General features: G+C 40.0%; 3 protein-coding genes across 3 annotated transcripts in view; 2 read left to right on the forward strand and 1 right to left on the reverse strand.

Annotated features, from left to right (window-relative positions):
- Nucleotides 1-9,958, forward strand: part of AKNAD1 (AKNA domain containing 1) — a 40,488-nt gene extending 30,530 nt beyond the window's left edge. The window contains 5 exon segments of the mRNA XM_060139471.1: nucleotides 4,701-4,797; nucleotides 4,871-5,025; nucleotides 7,407-7,488; nucleotides 8,531-8,630; nucleotides 9,374-9,958. Coding sequence (XP_059995454.1) covers nucleotides 4,701-4,797; nucleotides 4,871-5,025; nucleotides 7,407-7,488; nucleotides 8,531-8,630; nucleotides 9,374-9,505 — 566 coding nt within the window. The 3' untranslated portion in view covers nucleotides 9,506-9,958.
- Nucleotides 9,959-10,816: 858 nt separating this feature from the next.
- The window catches only part of STXBP3 (syntaxin binding protein 3), a 57,148-nt gene continuing 41,994 nt past the window's right edge, over nucleotides 10,817-25,970 (reverse strand). Inside the window, exons 16-19 of the mRNA XM_060139473.1 lie at nucleotides 25,677-25,769; nucleotides 23,015-23,100; nucleotides 15,134-15,282; nucleotides 10,817-14,234 (exon numbers count right to left, since the gene is read on the reverse strand). Coding sequence (XP_059995456.1) covers nucleotides 14,140-14,234; nucleotides 15,134-15,282; nucleotides 23,015-23,100; nucleotides 25,677-25,769 — 423 coding nt within the window. The 3' untranslated portion in view covers nucleotides 10,817-14,139. The remainder of the gene's footprint in view (nucleotides 14,235-15,133; nucleotides 15,283-23,014; nucleotides 23,101-25,676; nucleotides 25,770-25,970) is intronic.
- LOC132514568 (large ribosomal subunit protein eL37-like) lies at nucleotides 15,928-16,358 on the forward strand. Its single transcript, XM_060139474.1, has one exon. It carries the CDS (start codon nucleotides 16,037-16,039, stop codon nucleotides 16,328-16,330), a length of 294 nt encoding a protein of 97 aa, XP_059995457.1. The 5' UTR covers nucleotides 15,928-16,036; the 3' UTR covers nucleotides 16,331-16,358.

Genomic DNA, 25,970 nt, shown 5'->3' on the forward strand with positions numbered 1-25,970 from the left:
TCTTTTGTGTTTCTTGCCTAGAGAAGTTCCTTTAGCAGTTGTTGTAGAGCTGGTTTGGTGGTGCTGAACTCTCTCAGCTTTTGCTTGTCTGTAAAGGTTTTAATTTCTCCATCATATCTGAATGAGATCCTTGCTGGGTAAAGTAATCTTGGTTGCAGGTTTTTCTCCTTCAACACTTTCAATATGTCCTGCCACTCCCTTCTGGCTTGCAGAGTTTCTGCTGAAAGATCAGCTGTTAACCTTATGGGGATTCCCTTGTGTGTTATTTGTTGTTTTTCCCTTGCTGCTTTTAATATGTTTTCTTTGTATTTAATTTTTGACAGTTTGATTAATATGTGTCTTGGCGTATTTCTCCTTGGATTTATCCTGTATGGGACTCTCTGTGCTTCCTGGACTTGATTAACTATTTCTTTTCCCATATTAGGGAAGTTTTCAACTATAATCTCTTCAAATATTTTCTCAGTCCCTTTCTTTTTCTCTTCTTCTTCTGGAACCCCTATAATTCGAAAGTTGGTGCGTTTAATGTTGTCCCAGAGGTCTCTGAGACTGTCCTCAGTTCTTTTCATTCTTTTTTCTTTTTTCTGCTCTGCAGTAGTTATTTCCACTATTTTATCTTCCAGGTCACTTATCCGTTCTTCTGGCTCAGTTATTCTGCTATTGATCCCATCTAGAGTATTTTTAATTTCATTTATTGTGTTGTTCATTGTTGCTTGTTTCATCTTTAGTTCTTCTAGGTCCTTGTTAACTGATTCTTGCAATTTGTCCATTCTATTGTCCATTCTATCTCCAAGATTTCGGATCAACCTTACTATCATTATTCTGAATTCTTTTTCAGGTAGATTGCCTATTTCCTCTTCATTTGTTAGGTCTGGTGGGTTTTTATCTTGCTCCTTCATCTGCTGTGTGTTTTTCTGTCTTTTCATTTTGCTTATCTTACTGTGTTTGGGGTCTCCTTTTTTGCAGGCTGAAGGTTCGTAGTTCCTGTTGTTTTTTGTGTCTGTCCCCAGTGGCTAAGGTTGGTTCAGTGGGTTGTGTAGGCTTCCTGGTGGAGGGTACTAGTGCCTGTGTTCTGGTGTATGAGGCTGGATCTTGTCTTTCTGGTGGGCAGGTCCACGTCTGGTGGTGTGTTTTGGGGTGTCTGTAGACTTACTATGATTTTGGGCAGCCTCTCTGCTAATGGGTGGGGTTGTGTTCCTGTCTTGCTAGTTGTTTGGCATAGGATGTCTAGCACTGTAGTTTGCTGGTCGTTGAGTGAAGCTGGGTGCTGGCGTTGAGATGGAGATCTCTCGGAGATTTTTGCTGTTTGATATTATGCGCAGCTGGGAGGCCTCTTGTGGACCAGTGTCCTGAAGTTGGCTCTCCCACCTCAGAGGCACAGCACTGACTCCTGGCTGCAGCCCCAAGAGCCTTTCATCCACAGGGCTCCTTAATTTGGGATGATTCCTTGTCTATTCAGGTATTCCACAGATGCAGGGTATATCAAGTTGATTGTGGAGCTTTAATCCGCTGCTTCTGAGGCTGTTGGGAGAGATTTCCCTTTCTCTTCTTTGTTTTGACAGTTCCCAGGGGCTCAGCTTTGGATTTGGCCCGGCCTGTGCGTGTAGGTCGCCGGAGGGCGTCTGTTCTTTGCTCAGACAGGACGGGGTTAAAGGAGCCGCTGATTCGGAGGCTCTGGCTCACCCAGGCCGGGGGGTAGGGAGGGTCACGGAGTGCGGGGTGGGCCTGCAGCGGCAGAGGCCGGCATGACGCTGCAGGCTGAGGGCGCCGTGCGCTCTCCCGGGGGAGCCGTCCCTGGATCCCGGGACCCTGGCAGCGGCGGGCTGCACAGGCTCCCCGGAAGGGCGTGTGGCTAGTGACCTGTGCTCGCACACAGGCCTCCTGACGGCGGCAGCAGCGGCCTCAGCGTCCCATGTCCGTCTCTGGGCTCCGCAATCTTAGCCGCGGCTCGCGCCCGTCCTTGGAGCCCTCTCAAGCAGCGCTCTTAATTCCCTCTCCTCGTGCACCAGGAAACAAAGAGGGACGTAAAAGTCTCTTGCCTCTTCGGCAGGTCCAGACCCCTCCCCGGACTCTCTCCTGGCCAGCCGCGGCGCACCAACGCCCTGCAGGCTGTGTTCACACCGCCAACCTCAGTCCTCTCCAGGCGCTCCGACAAAAGCCGGAGCCTCAGCTCCCAGTCCCGCCCGTCCCGGCGGGCGAGCAGACAAGCCTCTCGGCTGGTGAGTGCCGGTCGGCCCGATCCTCTGCGCTGGAATCTGTCCGCTTTGCCCTCCGCACCCCTGTTGCTGTGTTCTCCTCCGCGGCTCCCAAGCTCCCCCACTCCGCCTCCCAAAGTCTCCACCTGCGAAGGGGCTTCCTAGTGTGTGGACACTTTTCCTCCTTCACAGCTCTCTCCCGCTGGTGCAGGACCCGTCCCTATCCTTTTGTCTCTGTTTAGTTTTTTCTTTTGCCCTAACCAGGTACGTGGGGGGTTCCTTGCCTTTTGGGAGGTCTGAGGTCTTCTGCCAGCGTTCAGTAGGTGCTCCGTAGGAGTTGTTCCACGCATAGATGTACTTCTGGTGTATCTGTGGAGAGGAAGGTGATCTCCGCGTCTTACTCTTCCGCCATCTTCCCAGAAGTCCCTAAGCTAGATGTTTTAGAAATTTGCCAAAACGTAAAACACTGCCATTTTACTCACTGATTTTTTTTCAAAAGTAGCTATTTTTCATAAAAAATGTTATTTTGTGAACATGAAGTGATTATTACTGTTTTTAAATGACAAAGTATTTTTTAAATGCTTCAGTTTAAAATTCTGAAAAAAGAAAAAGCTTTGAGACTGCCCATTTAGTCTTAGGAAAATCTGAATGATTCTACACAGCAAAAATGACTTGAAATTTATAAATACCTCTCTACCAAGCCACATTCAGTTGACTGAATGTTGTATGATGGCTCTTCTGCAATGCAAGGGGAGGGTGGATTTTTACTACAGGTATAAAAAATTTCATATATTATATGATAAAAACTATAATAAGCAAAAGCTCTTTAGGGTTCTCAATTTTAAGAGTGTAAGTAAGAGTGTTCTGAAATTAAAGAACTGAGAATGGTTGACATATAGTGTACATCACTTGACTATCATAATACCCCTGTAAGGTAGGAATTACAATCTTTATTTTATAGATAAGTAAATGGAGGCTTGGAGAAATTAAGTGACTTGCCAGGGTCAAAGAGCCTGGTGTGTTATTTGTTGCTGTGTAATGATGTATCCCAAACCTTAATGGCTCAAAACAACAAACATTTGCTATCTCATAGTTTCTGCAGGTCAGGAATTTGGGAGCCATTTAGCTGGGTGGTTCAGGTTCAAGGTCTCTCATGAAGCTGCAGTCAAGATGTCGGCCAATACTGCCATCATCTGAAGGCTTGACTAGGGCTAGAGAATCTGCTGCCAAGATTGTTTACACACATGGCCACTGGCAGGAGGTCTCAGTTCCTCACCATGTGGACCAAAAGGCTGCTTGAGTGTCATTAAGACAGGGCAGCCAGCTTCCCCCAGGCAAGTGATCCAAGAGAAAGACTGAGATGGAAGTTTCAATGTCTCTTATGACCTAATTTTGGAAGTTATACACCATCGTTACCACTTTATTCTATTTGTTAGAAGCAAGTCACTAAATTGTGAGTTGTCACAATCAAGGAGAGAGGAATTAGGCTCTATCCTTTGAAAAGCATGTTAAAGAATTTGTGGACATACTGTCAACCAATATAGCCAATAAGTGGCAGAGCCAGGCTGCAAATCAGGCCTATGTGAACCCATGTCCTTTCTCCTGTACAACACAACCTTCCCAGAGTGTAGCTCCTTCTTCCTCTATTTGTAATTTCCTTGACTTCTGGATTAGAAGGCATTCAATGACCATTGACTGAGATTTGGGAAAGAAAACATCCTTCCTAGAGCTCATTCCATTTGTGATTTACACTTTGGAAGATAATGTTACAAATGAGTGTAATCATGAGTGCAGCAAGGCAGGTAGCATTGGCAGAAGCTTTGTCCCCAAGCCTCGTCTCTCCTGGAGCTAAGACGTTGCTTGGACACCCAAGTGTGATGTGCTCACCTGCCGGGCCCATGCTCCCACACTCTGGCCTAACCTGGAAAACTCCACTGCCCACAGCCTACCGAATAAGACTCAGACCTGCACCAGACACACATGCTCTCTACTGCTAGCCTCTCTGTGGTACTGATGAGGGCAAAGCTATGATTCAAGTTCCCATATGGACTCATGAACGTGATGTGAGGAAAACCATCTTTCCAATTGCCTGGATGACAAAACACAAGCTCTTCGCCACCGCAGGGTCTAAGAAGAGAATGTGGATGTATCAGGGCTAATCTGGAAAAATAACTACAAATGCAAGATCGTCTGATAATTCAATGGACGAAATTCTCACAGATCCATCCATTCAGAGGACCTTTACTAAACACCTACATGTGCTAGGCAAATCTTAAGACTTTCCTATCAGAACTGTTTTCTATCAAAACATCTCTCAGTTGTCATAAGGGGAGTCCAAATGTCACCCCTAGGATGGCAACCCCCCTTGGTAAACTTCCCCTTGGGGAAATTGAACACTCTGGGACCTAATGCATACCTTGCACGATCAGAGCTCTACTCTCCAGAGCATATTTTAGGACTATAATAAAAAAACCTCACACTTCCTTTGTGTAACTTGGGCTTTTTCAGGTTCTGATACAGGATTCAGCTGCTATTCTGCTTCTGGGACTGGACTGCAGAGTAATAAATGTGAGAACTGAAGCACTAAGATTTGTAACTCCCGAGAGTCTGCGGTAAAGCATTATCTAAAGGTGAGAGTGACTGGGCCGCCTCAGAAAACAAGGCATAAATGGGGGCAGCTGTTGCTCCCAGGCAATGAGTTGTATTTTTAATCTTTTCTTTTTAGAATTTCATTACATATTCAACACCCCGGGACAGAATTTCTTTAATCACAGCAAAAGAAGTGCCTTTGCCCAGCTCTGTTATTTAAATGAAAATAAATATTCTTCACCTTGTAAGTACATCTGCAAGATCCCATCTTTGTACACAACCTAATCTCCCTGCATGGGAGACCTACATCATACCAGCCACTGCTTCCATATGGGGAGCCCCTGCCCTGTTTAGTCTGCCGCCAGGTCTCTAGCACTCATCTGACACTTGCACATCCAGCCCGACACCTGGATGGCAAGAGGCTGGGCTGGGACTGGGAGATATGCAATCCTAGCAATAAAGGACTTTGAAAGTTACTAAGTGCTATACCAGTGTAAGTTGGTAACAAGTCATAAATATTTGCTGAACAAGTAACTGACTGAATAACTGCCATTATTATTGTTATTGTTCAGAAGGGGCAAAAGCTTTAGATCTATCCCCACTAAAATTCAGCACATAAATAGACTATTTTACACTCCTTAAACATCATATTGCTAATTTCAATGCAAAATTTTGCTGTCTTTGGAACTAAGTAAAATCCCACAAACATTTATTTATAAAGATGAATAAAACATGGCTCCTTGGGCTTCCCTGGTGGCGCAGTGGTTGAGAGTCCGCCTGCCAATGCAGGGGACACGGGTTCGTGCCCCAGTCCGGGAAGATCCCACATGCCACGGAGTGGCTGGGCCCGTGAGCCATGGCCACTGAGCCTGCGCATCCGGAGCCTGTGCTCCGCAGCGGGAGAGGCCACAACCGTGAGAGGCCCATGTACCGCAAAAACAAACAAACAAACAAACAAACATGGCTCCTTCCTCCCAAGGAGTTTACAACCTATTGAGAGAAAGGAACTCCTACCCAAATAAGGAAAGTTCATGGAAAAATGTGATAAGAGCTAAGAGCACAGAGTGTGCTAAGGGAACACAAAGGAGGGAAGGGTACACCCTTCTCTTGCTTCTGAACGACAGCTGTGTCTGGTTCTCTGACATCCTTTCCTCATGGGTGAGTTCATACCTTCAGAGCGCTTTCTCTCCATCACTGGGGACAGGGCACCAGAGAGAATGTTTCTGACCTTTCACAACTGCCAATGTCCAAGACTAAAGAATGGTGTTTATCTGGCTGACCTCAGCTATGTCTCCCCTACTCACCCCTAGCTGCCAGATCGTCCAGTTGGATGTGTTCTGTTGAGACGACAGTCCCTAAGACTCTGAAGAAGCAACAGACAGATTTCTTTACTACTGCCTTGGTTTTGGGGTCTACAGCCCACGAGACCTCTTATTCCAACATACGAATGAAGAAAGCAACTGAGTCACTTGAAATGTGATCTTGAACTCCATTAGTAAACATATAGTGGCCAAGAGGGTAGAAGTCCCAGGGAAGCATCTTTTGCTCGGTGTTAGACAGGAACCTCCAGAATGGACAGAAAATGGAGCGGGCTATTGCAGGAGGTCGTGAGTCCCACCTGTAGACTGAGAGGCAATGTACTTTGTCAGGATGTTGTAATCTGTAGACTATGAGAACTGGACCAGATGACCCTATGACCCTTTCCAACTCTGAATTTCTATGTTTCAAATAAAATCCACAACTATATTTGGAGGTGACCAAGGGGTTAAGACTGAGCTCATTAGTGCCTCTGTTCGTCATGACTTAAGTCTGGGTACAGCATGACTAAATTTGGACTTTCTGACTTCTGCCCTGCCTTCCGTGTCTCTCCCTGTTCCTTTGTCAAATGGGACCCTCCTGAGGGGGAGTGAAGCCAAGCTACTAGAGACCAGTGGATATGACAGAAGAATGAAGGAGAAAGAGGGGAAGATAGAGAAGAGAGGAGGAGAGGCAAGAGAAGGGGGAGAAGAGAGCCTCAGCGACAGAGAAGGCAGATTTGTTGGCTATTGACTTCCTTCTCTTCCTTCCCCTGGCATTCTTCTTGTCTTCCATGGTGACATTTATCTTCTTCTCTGTTTAGTCTCTATTTTCTGGAATTGTCTTAGTAACATAATTTAGTTTCTGACTCCTAGAATCCTTGCTCCTAAAGTGGAGAGGACTTCAGAAATCCATTCAGTTCAAACTCTTGGAAAATATTATCCCTCCATTTGCCAGATGAAGAAGTTGAGCCCGTAGACATGCCCAGGTCACACAGCTAGCACCAAGGGAACCTAGAGTCCTGGTCTCTTGTCTGCTAATAAAACTTTTAAATGTTGAATTTCTTTTCTTGAATTCAGAATACTCGATGGCTATTTTCCGTGTTCTGGTCTCTTGTCTGCTAATAAAACTCCTTTTAAATGTTGAATTTCTTTTCTTGAATTCAGAATACTCGATGGCTATTTTCCGTGTTCCCTAGTTTTATTTACTTAGTAAAATTTTATGAAAGATTTCATTCATACAGAAAAGTTCAGGGAATGATACCCATATATCCACCATTTGGGGATCATTTTTGATGCTCTGAATCTGATCAGAGCTAACACTTTTCAGCTCATTCAAAACCAAAATGGATCTGTTTCCAGAGTGCAAATTCAAAATCCTCTCATGATGAATGTGAACTCATACCAGGAGAGTAAGTATGATTAACAAAATGGCTACCCATTGTTTGGATGCATGCAATGCACTTAGTGCATTAGATCACCTGCCCAAGATCACCTAGATCATAAGTAGTAGAGCCAGGATTCAAACCTAAGTCTGGCTAATATTTCAATCATTCAGTTATTCATTCAACAAATACTTGAGTGTCAATAGCAGGACACTGCGCAGGTGCTGAGGACACAGTGACAAAGTCAACTTCTGTCCCTGCCCTTACTTTTTTGGTAGAGGAAAAGGGGGCATACAGAGTGCTATTACCTAATTTGGGGGTTTAGGGAAGCTGAGTTCCAAAGGATGAGTGAAGTAGCAAGGGGATGGGGGAGTAAGAGAGAAGAACATGCCAGTCTAAGAGAGCCTTCTGGTGTGGAAAAGCCCTTGGCAAGTTCAGAAACAATGTAGCTGGAGCCTAAAAGAGGGAGAGGCAGTGGGGGAAAGATGGGGTGGTGAGATGAGCAGGGCCAGGCTGTGCAGGGGCTTGTCAGCTGCATGAAGGATTTCAGACTCTTAGGTATAATGGGAAGCCAATGAGATTTTTTAACCAGAGTGTTTTTTAAAGTTTTCCAGTGTTTTAAAAATCACTCTAACTACTAAGGGAGAGGGAATGGATTAGAGGAGTCAAGGATTGGAGCACAGAGACCAAGTAAGAGGCTAGTACAGTAATCCAGGTGGAATGATGGCAGCTTAGTCAAGGGTGGTAGAAAAGGAAAGAGAGAAGTCTAGTATTCAAGAGCTACTTGGGAGGCAGAATCGACAGTGTAGCTGAGTGACCAGAGTTCAGGCTGTGTGGAGTCACACTCACTCAGTCTGAACCCCACTACTCACTACCACAGTGCAGTGCAGTGTGTATGAATGTAGCCACTGGGGAGTTCTTGGGTTTGTGTCTTGGTTGTGTGTCCTTGGGCAGAGGGAGCACAAACTCCTCGCCCCCCCCCAACGCCCACACACACAGCCACTACTGGACCACAGAGTTGAGGATGGCACTTTATACAAGTATCAGTGTGCTTTTGCCTTTTTTACAGTTCAGACCTTGCTACACCCTCACCCCATTCCCACTCCTGCAGGATTTCTGAAAGCACATCCTCAAGCAACTTTACCGGTATCGAAGAAACGGAATCTGAGGTGAGGACTTAGAAAAAAACACTCTAGAATCTTTGCAGCTTGTAAGTTTGGTCTTGATGACCACAAAACTGATGGCTTTTAAATTATTATAGTATGAGAGCATCAGAAAATGCTCTGCTAAAACAACTTGTGCTCAGCACTAACATAAAGACAGCCTGAGCAGCCACATGGTTTGTATTATTCCTAAATTGGTTCCAAGGGATATTTCCTGGAGAAAACGTTTTTTGGGTGGTGCCTCAGCTACAGGATTCCCTGGCGCAGACCTGAAGGCATGCCGCTCACAAGTTTGTTCCAGGGACACTGGGGTTAGAGCTATCAGTAGATTCCTATTTTCAATCAGGTTACTTTCAAATGCTGCCACAGCATGTGCTGCATCCCTGGGTGCCCTCTCAGTGGTTATGGCCCCTAAATCTCCTTCAATGCCCCTCCCCCCAAGAGCTTTTCTTCTTTGTCACGGATCTCTTTTTCCACAGCAGGGAAACAGCCCAGCAGGTTGCTGACTTCACCCTCTGATTCATGCTCATCAGTCACGTGTTGGTCTTTTTTCTGTCCCTTTCTCTACAAAATATATTCCATCTCAGACTGGTTTCCTAGGAAACCAAGCCTCAAAAACAGAAATAGACTGGGTGGAAAACAGAATACTCCAAAAATTCCACTTTGCAATGTTCAATAATGAGGGAACCCAATTAACAGAAGCAGTAGTAAATTTATGTAACTAAAACGTGTGGACTTTTCCTCTGTAGATTTTAAACTCGTCTTTGGATCATGCCCTAAGGACAGCAACCATTTTGAAACAAACTACTGATCAAATGATTAGAACTATTGCAGAAGATCTTGCCAAAGTAGAGAGATGGAGGAACAGACTGAAATACTAGTTTGACTCAAGGCAACGAAGGATTAAAAAAAATGCAGAGAAAACTTGGTCTTCACCCCAGAAGTATTTTACTTATTACACAAACTTATGAAGATGACTTCCTAGAGAAAACACCAAAACTGCAAGAAATGGGGGACACAATGTGCTAAAATGAAACAAAAAATGGACCTCTGATTCTTAAAAATCAAAATCAACACATATTTCCTTAAAAATAAATGTGTTATTCCTAACTCATAATAAAAGAAATCAAAATAATGAAATATAATTTTACCTATTAGTGTGGCAAAAACTAAAGTTTGAAAGGAAGTAAAAATGTGCTTCAGAGATAGTAAATCGTTTCAGTTAGGAGCAACAACGAAAAAAGTCTTTTTCAAGGTCTTGATACCAGAATCTGTAACTGCTCATTCTACCGAGGGTGGAGTGGGGTAAGGAATCAGCTTATAGTAGGAATTTATGTGTGATGACCTCTTATGTCTTCAAATCCAGTAAGAAATTTAGGAAACAAAGGGTCTCTCCAACTCTAAGCCTAAAATGTATGTGAAATTTGAGGCCTAAAATGTAGGCCTCAAAGGATCTCCTATCAGTGTGATAGGGCAGAGTGATCACTGAGGTGTGCAGTGATTGAATGAATGGACCAATGTTTGCTGTCATCACACTCTTAGCTCCATTTGTCACAGGGCATTGGATTACTATGAATCTCTGTTCCACACATGTACTAACCCTGGACAGATAGTTACCAAGGCATACAAAGATCTCAGATAAAATGCAGACACCAAAAAATTAACCCTCTCACTGGCAATGTACTGTTCTCATGCTCAGTCTCAAAGAGAGCTGTTTGTTACACTGGTGGTTGCCAAGGGGCAGGGGGTTGGGGGAGGGATGCAGTGGGAGGTTGAGGTTAGCAGACGTTAAGCTTTTACATATAGAATGGATAAACAACAAGTATGTATAGCGAAGAGAACTATATTCACTATCCTATGATAAACCATAATGGAAAAGAATACATTAAAAGAAAAGCATATATATGTATAACTGAATCACTTTGCTGTACAGCAGTAATTAACACAACATTGTAAATCAACTATACTTCAATTAAAAAAAAACAAAGAGAGCTGTTTATTAATGTCACCTTTCCTCTCCACATATACATGTCATCCAGGTTAAACTGTATTACCTCTCTGTGCCTTTTGTTTTTCTCAGCTTTAAAATAGAGATGATAATAGTGCCTATCCTCACAGGATTAAATGAGAAGACTGAATGAGGTAATATAAACACTTAAAAACAGTGCCTCACATATAAAGCACAAAGTAAGCATTTGCACATTATTATTTTATTATCATTACTTAGTAAAATATCAAATTCTAAAATTAATATATCAAAAACAGAAACCTTCCTATATATAAAAAAATCCAGGGCTTCCCTGGTGGCGCAGTGGTTAGGAATCCGCCTGCCAATGCAGGGAACACGGTTTTGATCCCTGGTCCGGGAAGATCCCATATGCTGCAGAGCAACTATGCCCGTGCGCCACAACTATTGAGCCTGCACTCGAGAGCCCGCGCGCCACAACTACTGAAGCCTGCGCGCCTAGAGCCGTGCTCCGCAACAACAGAAGCCACCGCAATGACAAGCCCGCACACTGCAACGAAGAGTAGCCCCCGCTCGCCGCAACTAAAAGGAAAGCCTGCGCTCAGCAATGAAGACCAAACGCAGCCAAAAAAATAAATTAATTAATTAAAAAACATCTGTTTGAAAAGCATAATAGAAGATCCAATTCACATGGAACCATGAAAAATATTATGGCGATATGCAGGATCTATATAAAGAAAATAATGATTCTTAAGGTCATATTTTCCCTAAATTAACCTATAAATTTACTGTACACCTAATGAAAATATCAGAATAACTTTTGGTATTAACGAGACTAAAGTTCATTTTTAAAAAATGTAATACCCAGGGAATTCTGAAAAATAACGGTAATTTTGGTATGGGAGGAACAGAGATTACGTCCACATATTAACACACCATGAATCAAAATAGGGAATAAACTGGGAGCCTGGGACTGACATATACACACAACTCTATATTAAATACATAATAAGGACCTACTGTATAGCACAGGGAACTCTACTCAATAGTCTGTAATGCCTTATATGGGAAAAGAATGGTATATGTATAACTGATTCACTTTGCGGCACACCTGAAACTAATACAACATTGTACATCAACTATATTCCAATAAAAATTAAAAAAAATAAAATAGAGAAAAAGAGATACAAACTATAAGTCAATAAAACAGAATCCAGAAATAGACCAAAATACAAACTTAGTTTATGAGAAAGGTAGTATTTCAGTTCAGTTGGGGAAAGAGGGATTACCCAATAAAATTTGGTATAGTATCTGACTATTTAGAAAGAAATAAGGATGGATCTCTGTTAAATACTGTATCAGTCAGGGTTCACGGGAGAACAGAAACTCCTCTAGATATTTCAAGAAGTGTTTTAACATATAGAGAATTAAGTCCTTAAAACTCATGGAAAAAGCTGTAAGGGCAGAAACTAGGGGCCATATTTTTAGATTCAAGGTCATATCACCATCTGATCCAGAGAACAGGAAGTTAATGCCACCAGTTGCCACCAGCATTGCCTCATACCCATGAAGCAGGTGAGAGACACTAAAATGTGGAGTCTGGTTGCTACAAACAACTCCTGTCGGCAGCAACTTGCTTGTCCATTGGCACAGCTGCAGCAGATGGCCTCTGCCTCCCTTCTAACTTCAAAACTTGACCAAATGCAAGTCGTTGGCAGAATCTAACCTGTTCAGAACCCCACTTACCTTTGAGTCTGCAAAACTTCCTTTTTAGCTTTCATCCCCTGTGGTATGGAATGGGGAGGCATGGGACATAATGCCAAGTGCTAAGAGACAATATCTAGCACACATTCTCATACTAAAACCAATTCCAGATGGATAAAAGAGTTACCTGTAAAAAATAAAATGAACCTATCAAAATGCTCTAGAAGATCGATGGGTGAATTTACAATCTCAGGTGCAAAGATATTTCTAAGTACAACATAAATTTGCAAGCCACACAGGAAAAGTGATGGATTGATCTACATAAAAATTTTATTTTTTTAGTATTTATTTATTTAATTAATTAATTTATTTGGCTCCATCGGGTCTTAGTTGTGGCACGTGGGATCTTTAGTTGCTGTGTGCGGGGCCTTTTTAGTTGTGGTGTGGGGGATCTTTTAGTTGTGGCATGCCAACACTTAGTTGCAGCATGGCAGCATGTAGGATCTAGTTCCCTGACCAGGGATTGAACCCAGGCCCCCTGCATTGAGAGCGTGGAGTCTTAGCCCCTGGATCACCAGGGAAGTCCCTACATAAAAATTTTAAATGGTGATATCTATCAGTATTTTAAAGCACAAATACTTTAGACAGCTATGTCCTTGCTAGAAATTTATATTATAGAAATATTTGTGTAAGTTTGCACAGGTATGTACCCAAACAATGCCGCATTATTTGTAAGAGCAAAACCCTGAAGACGAGTGATATATAAATTACAGCCCACTCTATAATAGAACACTATGAGGCCAGGTAAAAGGAAAGATTTGAAATGAAGGTGTTCCCTTTGTGTAACACATGTGCACACATATCCTTACATTATCCAACCATATACAAAGATTACATTATTATTTTCTTAGGTCAAAGGGAGTTATGTTGGTGGGAAGATTATGATGCATTCTTCTTCTTCTTTGTAATTCTCTGACTTAGAACTTTAAAATTTCCCAATTTCCCCTTCCTCCCTGCCAAAAAAACAGAGATAATTTTTGTAAGTATATATTTATTTTCTCTTAGAATGTTCATGATTATTTTTGTTTGCTAATTTAACATACATTATTCAGAATTATACAAAATTGTGTTCTTCAGAAGTATCTAGCAACAGTATATGCTGTGAAATCATTCTATTCCTATTAATGACTAAATTACTTTACATATAAAAGAAGTTATGAATCTCAGTTGAAAGGAAAACTGCACTTATAGGAAATCATTCTATCATACATACAAGTTCACAGTTTTTACTTTTACAACCTTTTCATTTAAAATCATTCTTTCCCAAAAAACTATACTTCAGCATTAGACAGATAAGTATCTAATAAGTAATTAGTATGTACATAGGTGGCTGTGAAAAATTACCCATAACTGTAATATATTCTGTTCCAAAGCTGAAAATATTTCCTTTTAGAAAGCATTTTAACGTTTCTTCTCATCATCTATAAAGCAGCAACAATATTTAAATTAAAAATGGCAAATCCAGGGCTTCCCTGGTGGCGCAGCGGTTGAGAGTCTGCCTGCCGATGCAGGGGACATGGGTTCGTGCCCCGGTCCGGGAAGACCGTAAGCCATGGCCGCTGAGCCTGTGCATCGGGAGAGGCCACCACAGTGAGAGGCCCGCGTATCACAAAAAGGCAAATCCAATGATATGCAATCATAAACAGTCCCTTAAGAAATATATTTGAAAAGTCATTATTCCTTAAAATATTTACATTTTTTAAATTACATGACAGCCACAATGTCTTGATCTACTTTAGTTGATCAAATTAATAAGAATCTCCAAATCCCTTCCCCGCTAAAATGCTATTCATCTTTAATAAAGGAGACTTTATCCTTGGGTTTATTCAGCATCTTTATATCATCCAACAGCTTTTTGGGTGTTAAAATATGCGTGGAACCTGGTAGAGGAAAAGAGAAATTTTCAGAGGCCAGCAGTTAAATCAATTTTCCTTGGCTAATTATATTGTCCTGTCCTTCAAATATGCAAAGTGCAGTAGCTTGGGGCAACTTAAAATTTCTATAGGATGCCTTCCTGAAATCTGCCTGAACTACAGTATTTCAATCCTTCCTCTTCATTGAGCACACTCAGTAACCCTTCAAAAACACTGTCCACTCCTACAGCTTTGTCCACTTTGTGCTATATATTGATAAACTGAAGACCAAAACTGGAGGTTAGTCTGTCCTCCTGACAAAACAGCAACAGGCACTGTGAGTTCAGTCACAGAGAACTGTTAAGCAGTGCCGCAGATCGAGGCTTGGCGTATAAACGCGGCACCTCCACGGGTCAGGAGAGTTTCAGTATCAGTGGCTTTGACTGAAACTCTTAAAACTAAATTCCATACAGGCCTGGCCAATGTCAGGTCCACAGACAGAAAAAATTACAAAATATTTCTGTAGTAGAAATGTATGTTTCAAAAATTATTTAATCATGAGGGCAAGAAAAGGATAGGATGTAATATTTTAAAGGATATATTCTTTATGTAATATTTAGAATATTATAAAGAATATATATAATATATAATACATTATATAATATATATTATAAAGATTATAAAGAATATAATATTTCTGAAGCTCATTCTCTCAAAATCAGAATTTTAATTAAAAAAAAAATCAAAAAAGTCAACCAGGAAAAAACTCTGGTATATCAGATAAAATACACTATGATTTAAAAAATACTTTTTTGCACTCAACAATTTAGTCCTAAATGTAAATTACAAGATAAAGTTTTACATATATATTTTTGCATTTAGAGTTTGTTTTAAAAAAACAGAAAAGAGGAAAACACAAGTCTTACCAATAATAACTTCACAGGATTTATGTGCCTGAGATACTTCATAAGCACAACGCATTTCAGAGTATGTAATTCCTCCGATTACAAAAACAATCAGCTTAGACCCATTTTTTCGATCCTCTAAATAATTAGCTCTGGGTTTCTGCCGAGCACTAAAAAATAAACACAAACACATTAAAAATATTTCCAAAGCCATACTGCTTTTAGTCTTTTAAAAGAGCCCAACTCAAGCAAACTCAAATTTGGCACCAGCTGCATTGATTTTAAGGAAATGACTTAACTATGGTATGACTGGAGCATCAAGGGCCAGGCAGGACAGCCCCACTTTAAGTTCAGTTTTGATCTACAGAGTTTGAACAAATGACTCATAATCTAGCTCAGCACTTTTACCTATAAAATAGAGCTAAGGCCCTGTCTTATTTATTTCAGATAAAGACATAGTATACCTGAAAATCTATGACTTCCTGAAGTTAAAAAAGGGCGGGGGTGGCATTGAGACAATAGGGTTTTAAAGACATAGAGGGGGTGAGGGAGGCACAGGTGCTGCTTTGGAGCTGACGTCGTACCAGAACGTCCCTTGCTGGAACTCTACTAGTAAAGTATGATCATAGGAGATATCGAACACATATCTGCACTCCTGTGGTCACTGCTGTATTATTCACAATAGTCAAGATATGAAAACAACCTAAATGTCCATCAATGGATTAAAAAAATGGTATATATAGAGAGTGGAATATTATTCAGGCTTAAAAAAGAAGCAAATTCTTCCATTTGCAACAACATGAATGAACCTGAAGGATATTATGCTAAGTGAAAAAGGCCAGACTCAGAAAGACTGCATGATCTCACTTATATGTGGAATCTAAAATAGTCAAACTGCTCTTTGGTCTTGGCGGCAGAAGCGAGATGATGAAGGGAACGTCATTGTTTGGAAAGCGTCGGAATAAGACGCACATGTTGTGCCGCCGCTGTGGCTCTACGGCCTACCACCTTCAGAAGTCGACCTGTGGCAAATGTGGCTATCCTGCCAAGTGGAAGAGAAAGTATAACTGGAGTGCTAAAGCTAAAAGACGAAGTACCACCCGGACTGGTCGAATGAGGAACCTAAAAATTGTATACCACAGATTCAGGCATGGGTTCCGTGAAGGAAAAACACCTAAGTCCAAGAGGGCAGCTGTTGCAGCAACCAGTTCGTCTTAAGGACTTCAATGACTAGTCACGCAATAAATGTTCTGGTTTTAAATAAAAAAATAAAATAAAATAAAAAAGCCAAATTGATAGAAGTGGAGGATACAATGTTGGTTGCTGGGGAATGGGTGGAGAGGAAAAAGAGGCAATGTTGCTCAAAGGGCACAAAGTTTCAGCTATGCAAGATGAGTAAGTTCTAGAGATCTAATGTACAGCATGGTGACTATAGTTAACAAAACTGTACTGTATATGTGAAATATGCTAAGAGGATAGATCTTAAATTAAGTCTTTATGCCACAGAAGAAGGAAAAGAAAAAAAAAGGAAAAAAAGGTAATTATGGATATATTAACTAGTTTGTGGTGATTTCCCAATGTATATGTATCAAAACATCAAGTTGTATACCTTAAAAATATACGTTATGAAGTCAATTGTAACTCAATAATGCTGTTAAAAAAAAAAAAGAGAGCCACCTGGGTTTCAACTCTGATTCTGCTTCTTTTTAATTCTCTATGATTTTTAGCAAGTTCCTTAACCTCTCTCTAAACCTAAAGGGTTGTTTTCAAGATCAAATGAAATAATGTACAGAATACACTAAGTATGGAATCTAGTACTAGGAAAGCACTAAACAAATAGAACTACAATTTCTACTACTTCCCCCCTTAGATTGCTCTAGATCTGCGCACTGGCCAAGATAGCAGCCACTAGCCACATGAGGCTATTTAAATTTAAATTAACTAAAATTAAAAATTCAGTTTCTCAGTCATGATATGTGGCCAGTGGTTATCATATAGGACAGTGCAGATATAGGACATTTCCATCACTGCAAGAAAGTTGTATTGGGTAGTACTGCCCTAGGTCATAGAAACCACTATTTTTGTTCCCATACCCCACTGGTAAAAATTCTGAGCTTTTATTTGAAAAGTAAATAAATATTTTAAAATAAACATGTACATCTATTAAAAATATATATTAGTTTATAAATTATATATGTGTACTAGTATATACTAATAAAGCTTAATTTCTCCTTTTTCTAGTATAAAAATACTACCCAACAGATCACCTTATTACCCACTTTGGAAACCATATACTAGATGACCTCTAAGACCCTGCAATGTAGGATATCACGGTAAACTTTTTTAAAAAATAAATTCATTTATTTATTTTTGGCTGCACTGGGTCTTTGTTGCTGCACGCAGGCTTTCTCTAGTTGTGGCGAGTGGGGACTACTCTTCATTGCGGTGCATGGGCTTCTCATTGCGGTGGCTTCTCTTGTGAAGCACAGGCTGTAGGCGCACGGGCTTCAGTAGTTGTGGCTCGTGGGCTCTAGAGCGTAGGCTCAGTAGTTGTGGTGCATGGGCTTAGCTGCTCCATGGGATGTGGGATCTTCCCAGACCAGGGCTTGAACACGTGTCCCCTGCATTGGCAGGGGGATTCTTTTTTTTAAGTAAATTTATTTATTTATTTATTTATTGGCTGCATTGGATCTTTGTTGCTGTGTGAGAGCTTTCTCTAGTTGCAGCGAGCGGGGGCTACTCTTTGTTGTGGTGCGCGGGCTTCTCATTGTGGTGGCTTCTCTTTGCTGTGGAGCACAGGCTCTAGGCACGCGGGCTGAAGTAGTTGTGGCACACGGGCTCAGTAGCTCCACGGCATGTGGGATCTTCCAGGACCAGGGCTCGAACCTGTGTCCCCTGAATTGGCAGGCAGATTCTTAATCACTGCGCCACCAAGGAAGTCCCGGCAGGCGGATTCTTAACCAGTGTGCCACCAGGGAAGTCCATGGTAAACTTTTAATAATGTTCTCAGTCTAGCCTTTGGATGGTAATTTCCATCTGCCATCTTAAGGAACGACGAGGTAGTAAACAACAGAAATAGTAAAGACACTTAGTAGTTTGCTTTGAAAGATGAAACAGGAACAAGATACACTCTTGGTTCCCATACAAAATAAATCAAGGACATACTAAAAGTACAACCTTGGTTTAAAAACTTTCCAAAGAGAGTGAAATAAAGTAAGAAAGCAAAAGAAAAGGAATTAATATTGCTCAAAATGATGATGTGATTGTAACGATTTTTAAATTTCTGAATAGCAATTTTAGGACAATAGGATTACATTTAATTTGTTTCACATAAATGTGTAAGACACTGTGCTAGTGGTTTTACACTCTGAAAGACACATAAATAATGATTAAATCCCTGTATCCTGAAAATCTCACTCTAGAAAGCACCTAGAGGCATTGGTTAAAATAAGAGCAAACATCTTTTTAAAAGCATAGCTGAAAGTAAACAAGTAAGAGCAATCTTCAAGGGCCAGCAGCAGCACAAAGGAAACTAAAAACTAGAGTGGTAAACTGAGTTGAGGCTTGCTCTGCCTTACAGTGTTAGTCTAATCTTAGCAAACAAGGGGTCTGGGTGTTTCCCTGTTTAATGAACACAGAAGACAAAGTCTTGGATATTGTGCAAGGTAGAGATGGGGAGGTGACACCCCAGCATAAGGTCAGGACACACTCAAAAGCAAGGGGAGATGACAAAGAAGCTTCTTGCCTGATAATTCAACACAGGCCTGTCTCGTGAGAGCTCTAATTTACACTACCTTCATAGGCTGGGGAACCCCAACTGAGAAATTAACACACAAAAGAAAAAAGTCTCTAACCTTGGCAGAAGCAAATGCAAAACCTCTCTGAAGGTACCCACTCTCAATCCTGGCTACTGAAATAAGTTCAGAATCCAAAATTATGAAGCACATGAGGAAATAAGCAAGCATAAGTGTCTGTGGAAATGAAAAAGCAGTAAAATTAGACCCCAAAGAATGTCAGATGTTGAATTTAGTAAAAAATAGTCTAAAATTAAGTATGTTGAAAATGATAAATGATAATAAAGTAGAACAAAAAGCATGACAAAATAACAAAGAAGTCCAAGCATATTTGAAAAAGAAACAAGGAGAACTTCTAAAATAAAGGAAAAGTAAAGTCAATGAACATAGAAGCTCAAAAAATATATACATATATACAGTTTACTCAGCAGATTAGGCACAAATTTAAGAAAGAACTAAAGAATTGAAAACTAAATCCAAAGAAAAATTTCCAAAAGGAAACACAAAAAGTAAAAGAAATATTAAAACTTGAGGGATTATGAGGCATGAAGATAAAATGAGATGTTTGAATAAAACCAAGACTGCAGAAGTGGCAATATTTGAAGAATTTATGGAAGATATGAAACTTCAGATTTTAGGAAACACACTGAATCCCAAGGAAAGAAATAAAAATAAACCCTCAGGTAGACACAGCACAGGAAATGTACAGAATACCAAACACAAAAAGCACCAGAGAGAAAAGGCAAATTACCTATAAAAGTACGACAAAACTGTCTGAAAACACCCCATCCCCATACACACACCTTCCCAACAGGAGAATAACATTTCAAAGTGTTGAGTGAAAATTAACATGAGCCTAGAAATTCAAAGCTATCATATAAGAACAATGACAAAATGAAGACATTTTCAGACAGACAAAACCACAGAGACCCTACCACCAACAGACTCACACTGAAGAAACTTCTAAAGGATAGGATATATTTCAGAAAAGAAAACAAATGAGCCCAAAAAACGGGATGCAAGGGACTCCCCTGGCGGTGCAGTGGTTAAGAATCCACCTGCCAATGCAGGGGACACAGGTTGGATCCCTGGTCCGGGAAGATCCCACATGCCATGGAGCAACTAAGCCCGTGCACCACAACTACCGAGCCTGTGCTCTAGAGCCCATGAGCCACAATTACTGAGCCCGCATGCCACAACTAGTGAAGCCCACGCACCTAGAGCCCATGCTCCACAACAAAAGAAGCCACTGCAATGAGAAGCCTGTGCACCACAACAAAGAGTAGACCCCGCTCACTGCAACTCCTGTGTGCAGCAACAAAGACCCAACGCAGCCAAAAGTAAAATAAAATTAATTTTTAAAAAAAGGGATGAAAGCAGAAGTGGTGCGCAATATAACTGGTTAGTATGCACACACAACTAAAAAAATAATAATGCTCATCATTAATTTGGGAAATAAAAAAGATATAAGGTGAAAACAAGAGAACATTTAAAGGGTGTGTAGTTTGAATTAAGTTGTTCTAAAGTTCTGTATTGTTCATGAGAAGGGCAAAGATAACTAATCTCAGACTTTGTTGAGTCAAAGAAGTGTACTAAAATTCTAAGGATAATAGCTACAAAAGTACAAAAAGGCTATATAACTTCCAAACCAGGAGAAAAGGGAAAAATAAAACTAAAGAAAAAGTCCTCAGACCAAGAGAATCACCCTAGAGAAATACTCAAACACACGTAAATGTACAAGAATGCTCATTGCATATTGTTTGTAATGCTGCCAGTTTTGACACAGCCTAAATTTCCTTTGTGTGGAAAATACATGAATAAACTGTGATACTCACATAAGAATACACCAACCAGCAGTGAAAATTTATGCATGTTATCAATTTGGGATAAATTTCACAAACATAATGTTGAGGGAAATTTAAAAAGGAAGTTGCAGGAGGACACATACAAGATGACACCATGTATATTAAGATTAAAAACACAGTCAAAGACAACTTGTGGTCATGGTGGAATAAGATGGTCAGAAGATTGCCCTCCAAGAAAACAAGTATAAACCTGGATGAAGTTGTGGGGGGAAAAACCAGTTCAGGTCACTTGGAAATCAACCACAGGCAAACAGCAAATTGAGAAGCATTTACTCTTAAAAAATATGTTAGCATATTGGTAAGAATGGTGGTAGTGACTACGTGACCGTCTAGCCTGAGGCTACACTCAACCTGCACTGTTCTTCCAACTCAGTCAGCAAAAACTATAGCTTTACTGACCTGAGGCTGGCTGAGAAAACCACCAACTTTACTGCCTGAGATGGAAGACTTGATTCAAGGTAGGGAGCGAAGGGAGTACAAAATCCTGCAGCTTTGCTAGTTAAAAATGGCAGACCTGGTTTAGAACAGGAAGACCTGCAGCTCTGGTAGCACAACATCTTGATCCCAGTATGGGATACGTGGCACATCAGCCAGAAATTTAATGGGGAAATCCTGAACGTACGAAAGCCAAAGCAGACAAAGACAAACTCTCCCCACATCCTTAGCTGACTGCCAAATTGTGCTTGTGCCAGGACAAGCCAGAGAAAGCCCAGGGAAAGAATAGGAAAAAAAAGAAGGGTGGTGGTGGTCGGGGGAAGACTCAAGAACTGACTCTGACTTGTAATGCAGTTCTTAACCCACACTCGGATTGATCAGCAGATGATGGAAGGCGTGAGGTGTCTAAACACAACCTCTGCCCAGGTAACTGGCTGACCTCTAAACTATTCAGACATAGGGCAACCACTAGGAACCAAGCAAAAAAATTAAATTTAAAATTAAAAACCCCTGCAATGACATCAGTGGCTAAACTGCAGGGGGCAGTGATCCCACAGCTTAAGTCCATACAAGTTACTAAAACAAAGAACAATTTAGAGTTGCTACAGTACAGTATCTAAAAGATCCAACTTTCAAGCAAAAATTAGTAGATATGTAAGAAAACAGTAAAGTGTGTCCCACACGTTGGAAAAAAGCCATCAATAGAAACTGACCCTGAGTGAATCCAGATGTTGGATTAGCAGACTTTGAAGAATCTATTATAAATATGATCAAATAATTAAAGAAAAGCATGCTGATACTATGTTAATCAATGGGGAATTTCAGAAGAGAAATGGAAACTAAAAAAGAAGCAAATGGAAATTCAAAATGTGAAAAGCACAATAACTGAAATGAAAAATTCACTAGATGGGCTCAATAGCAGATTTGAGATGTCAGAAGAAAGAATCAAAGAATTGAAGATCAATAGATATTAGCATATCTGAAGAACAGAAAGAAAAAAGGTGGAAGAAAGGTAAACAGCCTCAGTGACCCATGAGACAAAGTCAAACTTTCCAACACATGAGTAATGGAGTTTCAAAAGAAGAGGGAGAGAGAAACAGGCAGAAAAAAAATTTGAAGAAACAGCAACTGAAAACTTCCCAAAATTTGATGAAAAATATTAACTTGTAGATCCAGGAAAACTCAACTACCCCAGGTAGAATAAACACAAAAAGAACTCCGCCTAGACACATCATAGTTAAACTGCTAAAAGCCAAAGACCAAGAGAAAAATCCCGCAAAACACAACTCTATACATAATTTAGAATACAGATATATGTAGAAAATGTATAAAGATGCACAGGTGAATGGTAAACACCAAATTCAGGATAGTGAAGAAAGGGAGAATAAAAATCAGAGAGTGATATATAGGAAGCTTGAACTGTATTTATGATTCATTTGTTAAGCTGGGCACTGAGTATAGGTATAGGGTATGCATTATAATATTGTCTATAGCTTTCTGAATGTCTCAAATATTTTATCACCAAAAAAATCATCAAAGAGGATTATGTCCTCTGCTAATGTGAAGAAAAAAAAAGATGAGTGGAGAAATTCTTCTCTAGTTTCATGAAAGTTTCTTTTATAATAAGGCACATTTTCACATTGCTTATCTGGACTCATCTAAAACAGGTTACAGTTAAAGAAAAACTGCCTTTTAAGTGACTATATGCTTCAAGAAGTTACCAATACAGGAATATCTGTGTACCTTTTCAGTTATTAGTCTGTAATTTCATAGTGAAAATTTCACTGGCTTTCATTTATAGGTTTTACCTTACAGCTCCTGAGCCATTCCATACTGCTGGACACTGGGAACAATATGGCCACTCTTTTGAATCTAATCTATTATCAATGGCATCCTAGGAAAGAAAAGAATCAAAACCATCAAGAAAATATTGTAAATTCCAGGATTTTGTTTGTTTTACATAAAACTCAAAACTTGTGTTTACAATTAAGGAACATAAGGATATATATTTAATAAAATAAGGTTAACCCTCTTTTTGAAACTCACAAATCTTAATTGCTACAAAAATTAATGAAATCATTTACTTATTAAACTAATATTTATTGCATGCCTGTATTTCTTCATCTGGAGGGTTCCCACTTTGGTGTGAGAATTCCAGGTACCTTATAAGGATCTTTATCTTTAGAGTGCTAGGGGTTCCTTTTTTAAAAAATAAATTTATTTATTTTATTATTTATTTATTTATTTAGGCTGTGTTGGGTCTTTTCTTGCTGTGCACGGGCTTTCTCTAGTTGCGGTGAGCAGGGGCTACTCTTCGTTGCAGTGCACGGTCTTCTCATTGCGATGGCTTCTCTTGTTGCGGAGCATGGGCTCTAGGCACATGGGCTTCAGTAGCTGTGGCACACGGGCTCTAAAGCACAGGCTCAGTAGTTGTGGCATATGGGCTTAGCTGCTCCGCAGCATGTGGGATCTTCCCAGACCAGGGCTTGAACCCGTGTCCCCTGCATTGGCAGGCAGATTCTTAACCACTGTGCCACCAGGGAAGCCCAGTGCTGGGGGTTTCTAAATACCATCTTAATCCTGACAGACCTCTTAGGCTACTGGAGTCCAGGCCTTGCCCTTCATAGCGGTGGCTCTAAAACAGAATGTGGCCTAGGTGTATTCAAGACAAGCCAATGGGATGAGCAAGGCTTTCCTTTTCATTTCATTTTTAAAATTTTCCTTCTTTTTAGGGTTAATATTTTATTATATATTTTTGTGTAATTGTATATACTGTACACATAGTATTTTATCAATACAGAATTTATATAGTTTATAAATAAATAATCATATACTCTAGGCTCCTGATCACATCTATTATGATTAAGTGTGCATGATCAAGAAAGTTTAGAGACCACTGCATTAGAGCATGGTTGTACAAATGGTATCAATAAGTAGGAATGGACAAGGAATGGGCACAAGGTACTCAGTAGTCCTAGAATATTTCAATAAGACTGCAAGATGTGAAGAAACCAAGTTTCAGGAGAAACCCTGAAGGCCATAGACTGCCCCTGAGGTAAAAGTGGGTTTTCTGAATTTAATATGCAAATTCTTGTTAAAGGGTTTGAGAAGGTCAATTCTTATTTTTAAAATACTAGCAAAGAAAAACTACTTAGTTCTATATCCTTGTTATGGATCAGGAAAAAAAAAACAACTTATGCTGCAGAAAAAAAAGTCTAAACTCTTTAAACTTTTCATCTATATTAAGCATGTGTGAATGACATAGAATTAGTCAAGTAAAACAGAAAAATCATAGGAATAAATTGTACACAATTAGTTTCCATAGGAAAGTAGAAATTAAAGTTTAAAAGCTAAAGGCAAATTAGAATAAATAGAACTATCTGATTATGACTGAAGAATCAATGTCATGACTTTATTGAGCTCATAATGTGATTTTTATTAGTTCATTTTCTAATTTCCTATAATTGAGTATTACTTTCTAAAAGTAAACAGTACTAAAGGCATCAGCCATCTGTTGACTATAAAAGCAAACTATAGTGAGGCTTACATTTTTTTCTTAACATCTTTACTGGAGTATAATTGCCTTACAGTGGTGTGTTAGTTTCTGCTTTATAATAAAGTGAATCAGCTATACATATACATATATCTCCATATCTCCTCCCTCTTGTGTTTCCCTCCCACCCTCCCTATCCCACCCCTCCAGGCGGTCACAAAGCACCAAGCTGATCTCCCTGTGCTGTGAAGCTGCTTCCCACTAACTATCTATTTTATATCTGGTAGTATATATAAGTCCATGCCACTCTCTCACTTCGTCCCAGCTTACCCTTCCCCCTCCCCGTGTCCTCAAGTCCATTCTCTACATCTGCGTCTTTATTCCTGTCCTGCCCCAGGTTCTTCACAACCATTTTTTTTTAAGATTCCATATATATGTGTTAGCATATGGTATTTTTCTCTTTCTGACTTACTTCACTCTGTACGACAGTCTCTAGGTCCATCCACCTCACTACAAATAACTCAATTTCGTTTCTTTGTATGGCTGAGTAATATTCCATTGGAGGTTTACATTTTAATCACAAATACATTTCCAAGAATACTGGAGTCTAACACTTTCTAATAGTGGTCATAAACAAATGTTATTTTGTTGAACTTTCATTCAACTAAATTATTTATATTTCTGCTACATATAGTTATTTCAAACAGAGTTTTTTTCATAAAGCATGTTTGTACTTTATTTTTTTAATTTATTTTGAGTCAGTCAGTGGTATGAATTTGCAGTCTTTAAGGAGAGAATCTTCAAGAGTTTCCTTTCCTCCCTTAACACCAGATACAGCCTTCTTTTGTGAACTCTCCCAGTACTGCAGATAATTCCTGACCCATAGATATGCTCAGACTGACAGATAAATATACAAAGAGTAAAAAATATTGTACAGAAGGGCACTCAGGGTATAAATAAAATTTAATTAATTTTACCTCCAAAATATCTTTGATAAAAGGTGTCCATCGAGAGAGCTGAAACGTTTCTTCTGCAGACCGATCCTTTCTTAATGGTTTGCCTTGTTGAGACTAATATAATTAGAGGAAAAAATTAAAAATCAGTAATTTTATTTAGTGATATTCTCTTAAGTTTTCTAACAAGATGTTTAATTTACAACAAACACTATGGTGCAGTTGACTTAAAACTAAGAGTGGAAAAGCCTACTCAAAAAATCTGAATAGGTGTGGTCATGTAACTTCACAGTATTTTGTGCATTAATGATAAAATTT

This window comes from Lagenorhynchus albirostris, chromosome 2 (assembly GCF_949774975.1).
Source record: "Lagenorhynchus albirostris chromosome 2, mLagAlb1.1, whole genome shotgun sequence".
In the NCBI taxonomy this organism is placed as follows: domain Eukaryota; kingdom Metazoa; phylum Chordata; class Mammalia; order Artiodactyla; family Delphinidae; genus Lagenorhynchus; species Lagenorhynchus albirostris.

Bases quoted from the DNA above. Each gene is read 5' to 3' on its own strand.
- LOC132514568 (XM_060139474.1), top strand. From the start codon at position 16,037: ATGATGAAGGGAACGTCATTGTTTGGAAAGCGTCGGAATAAGACGCAC.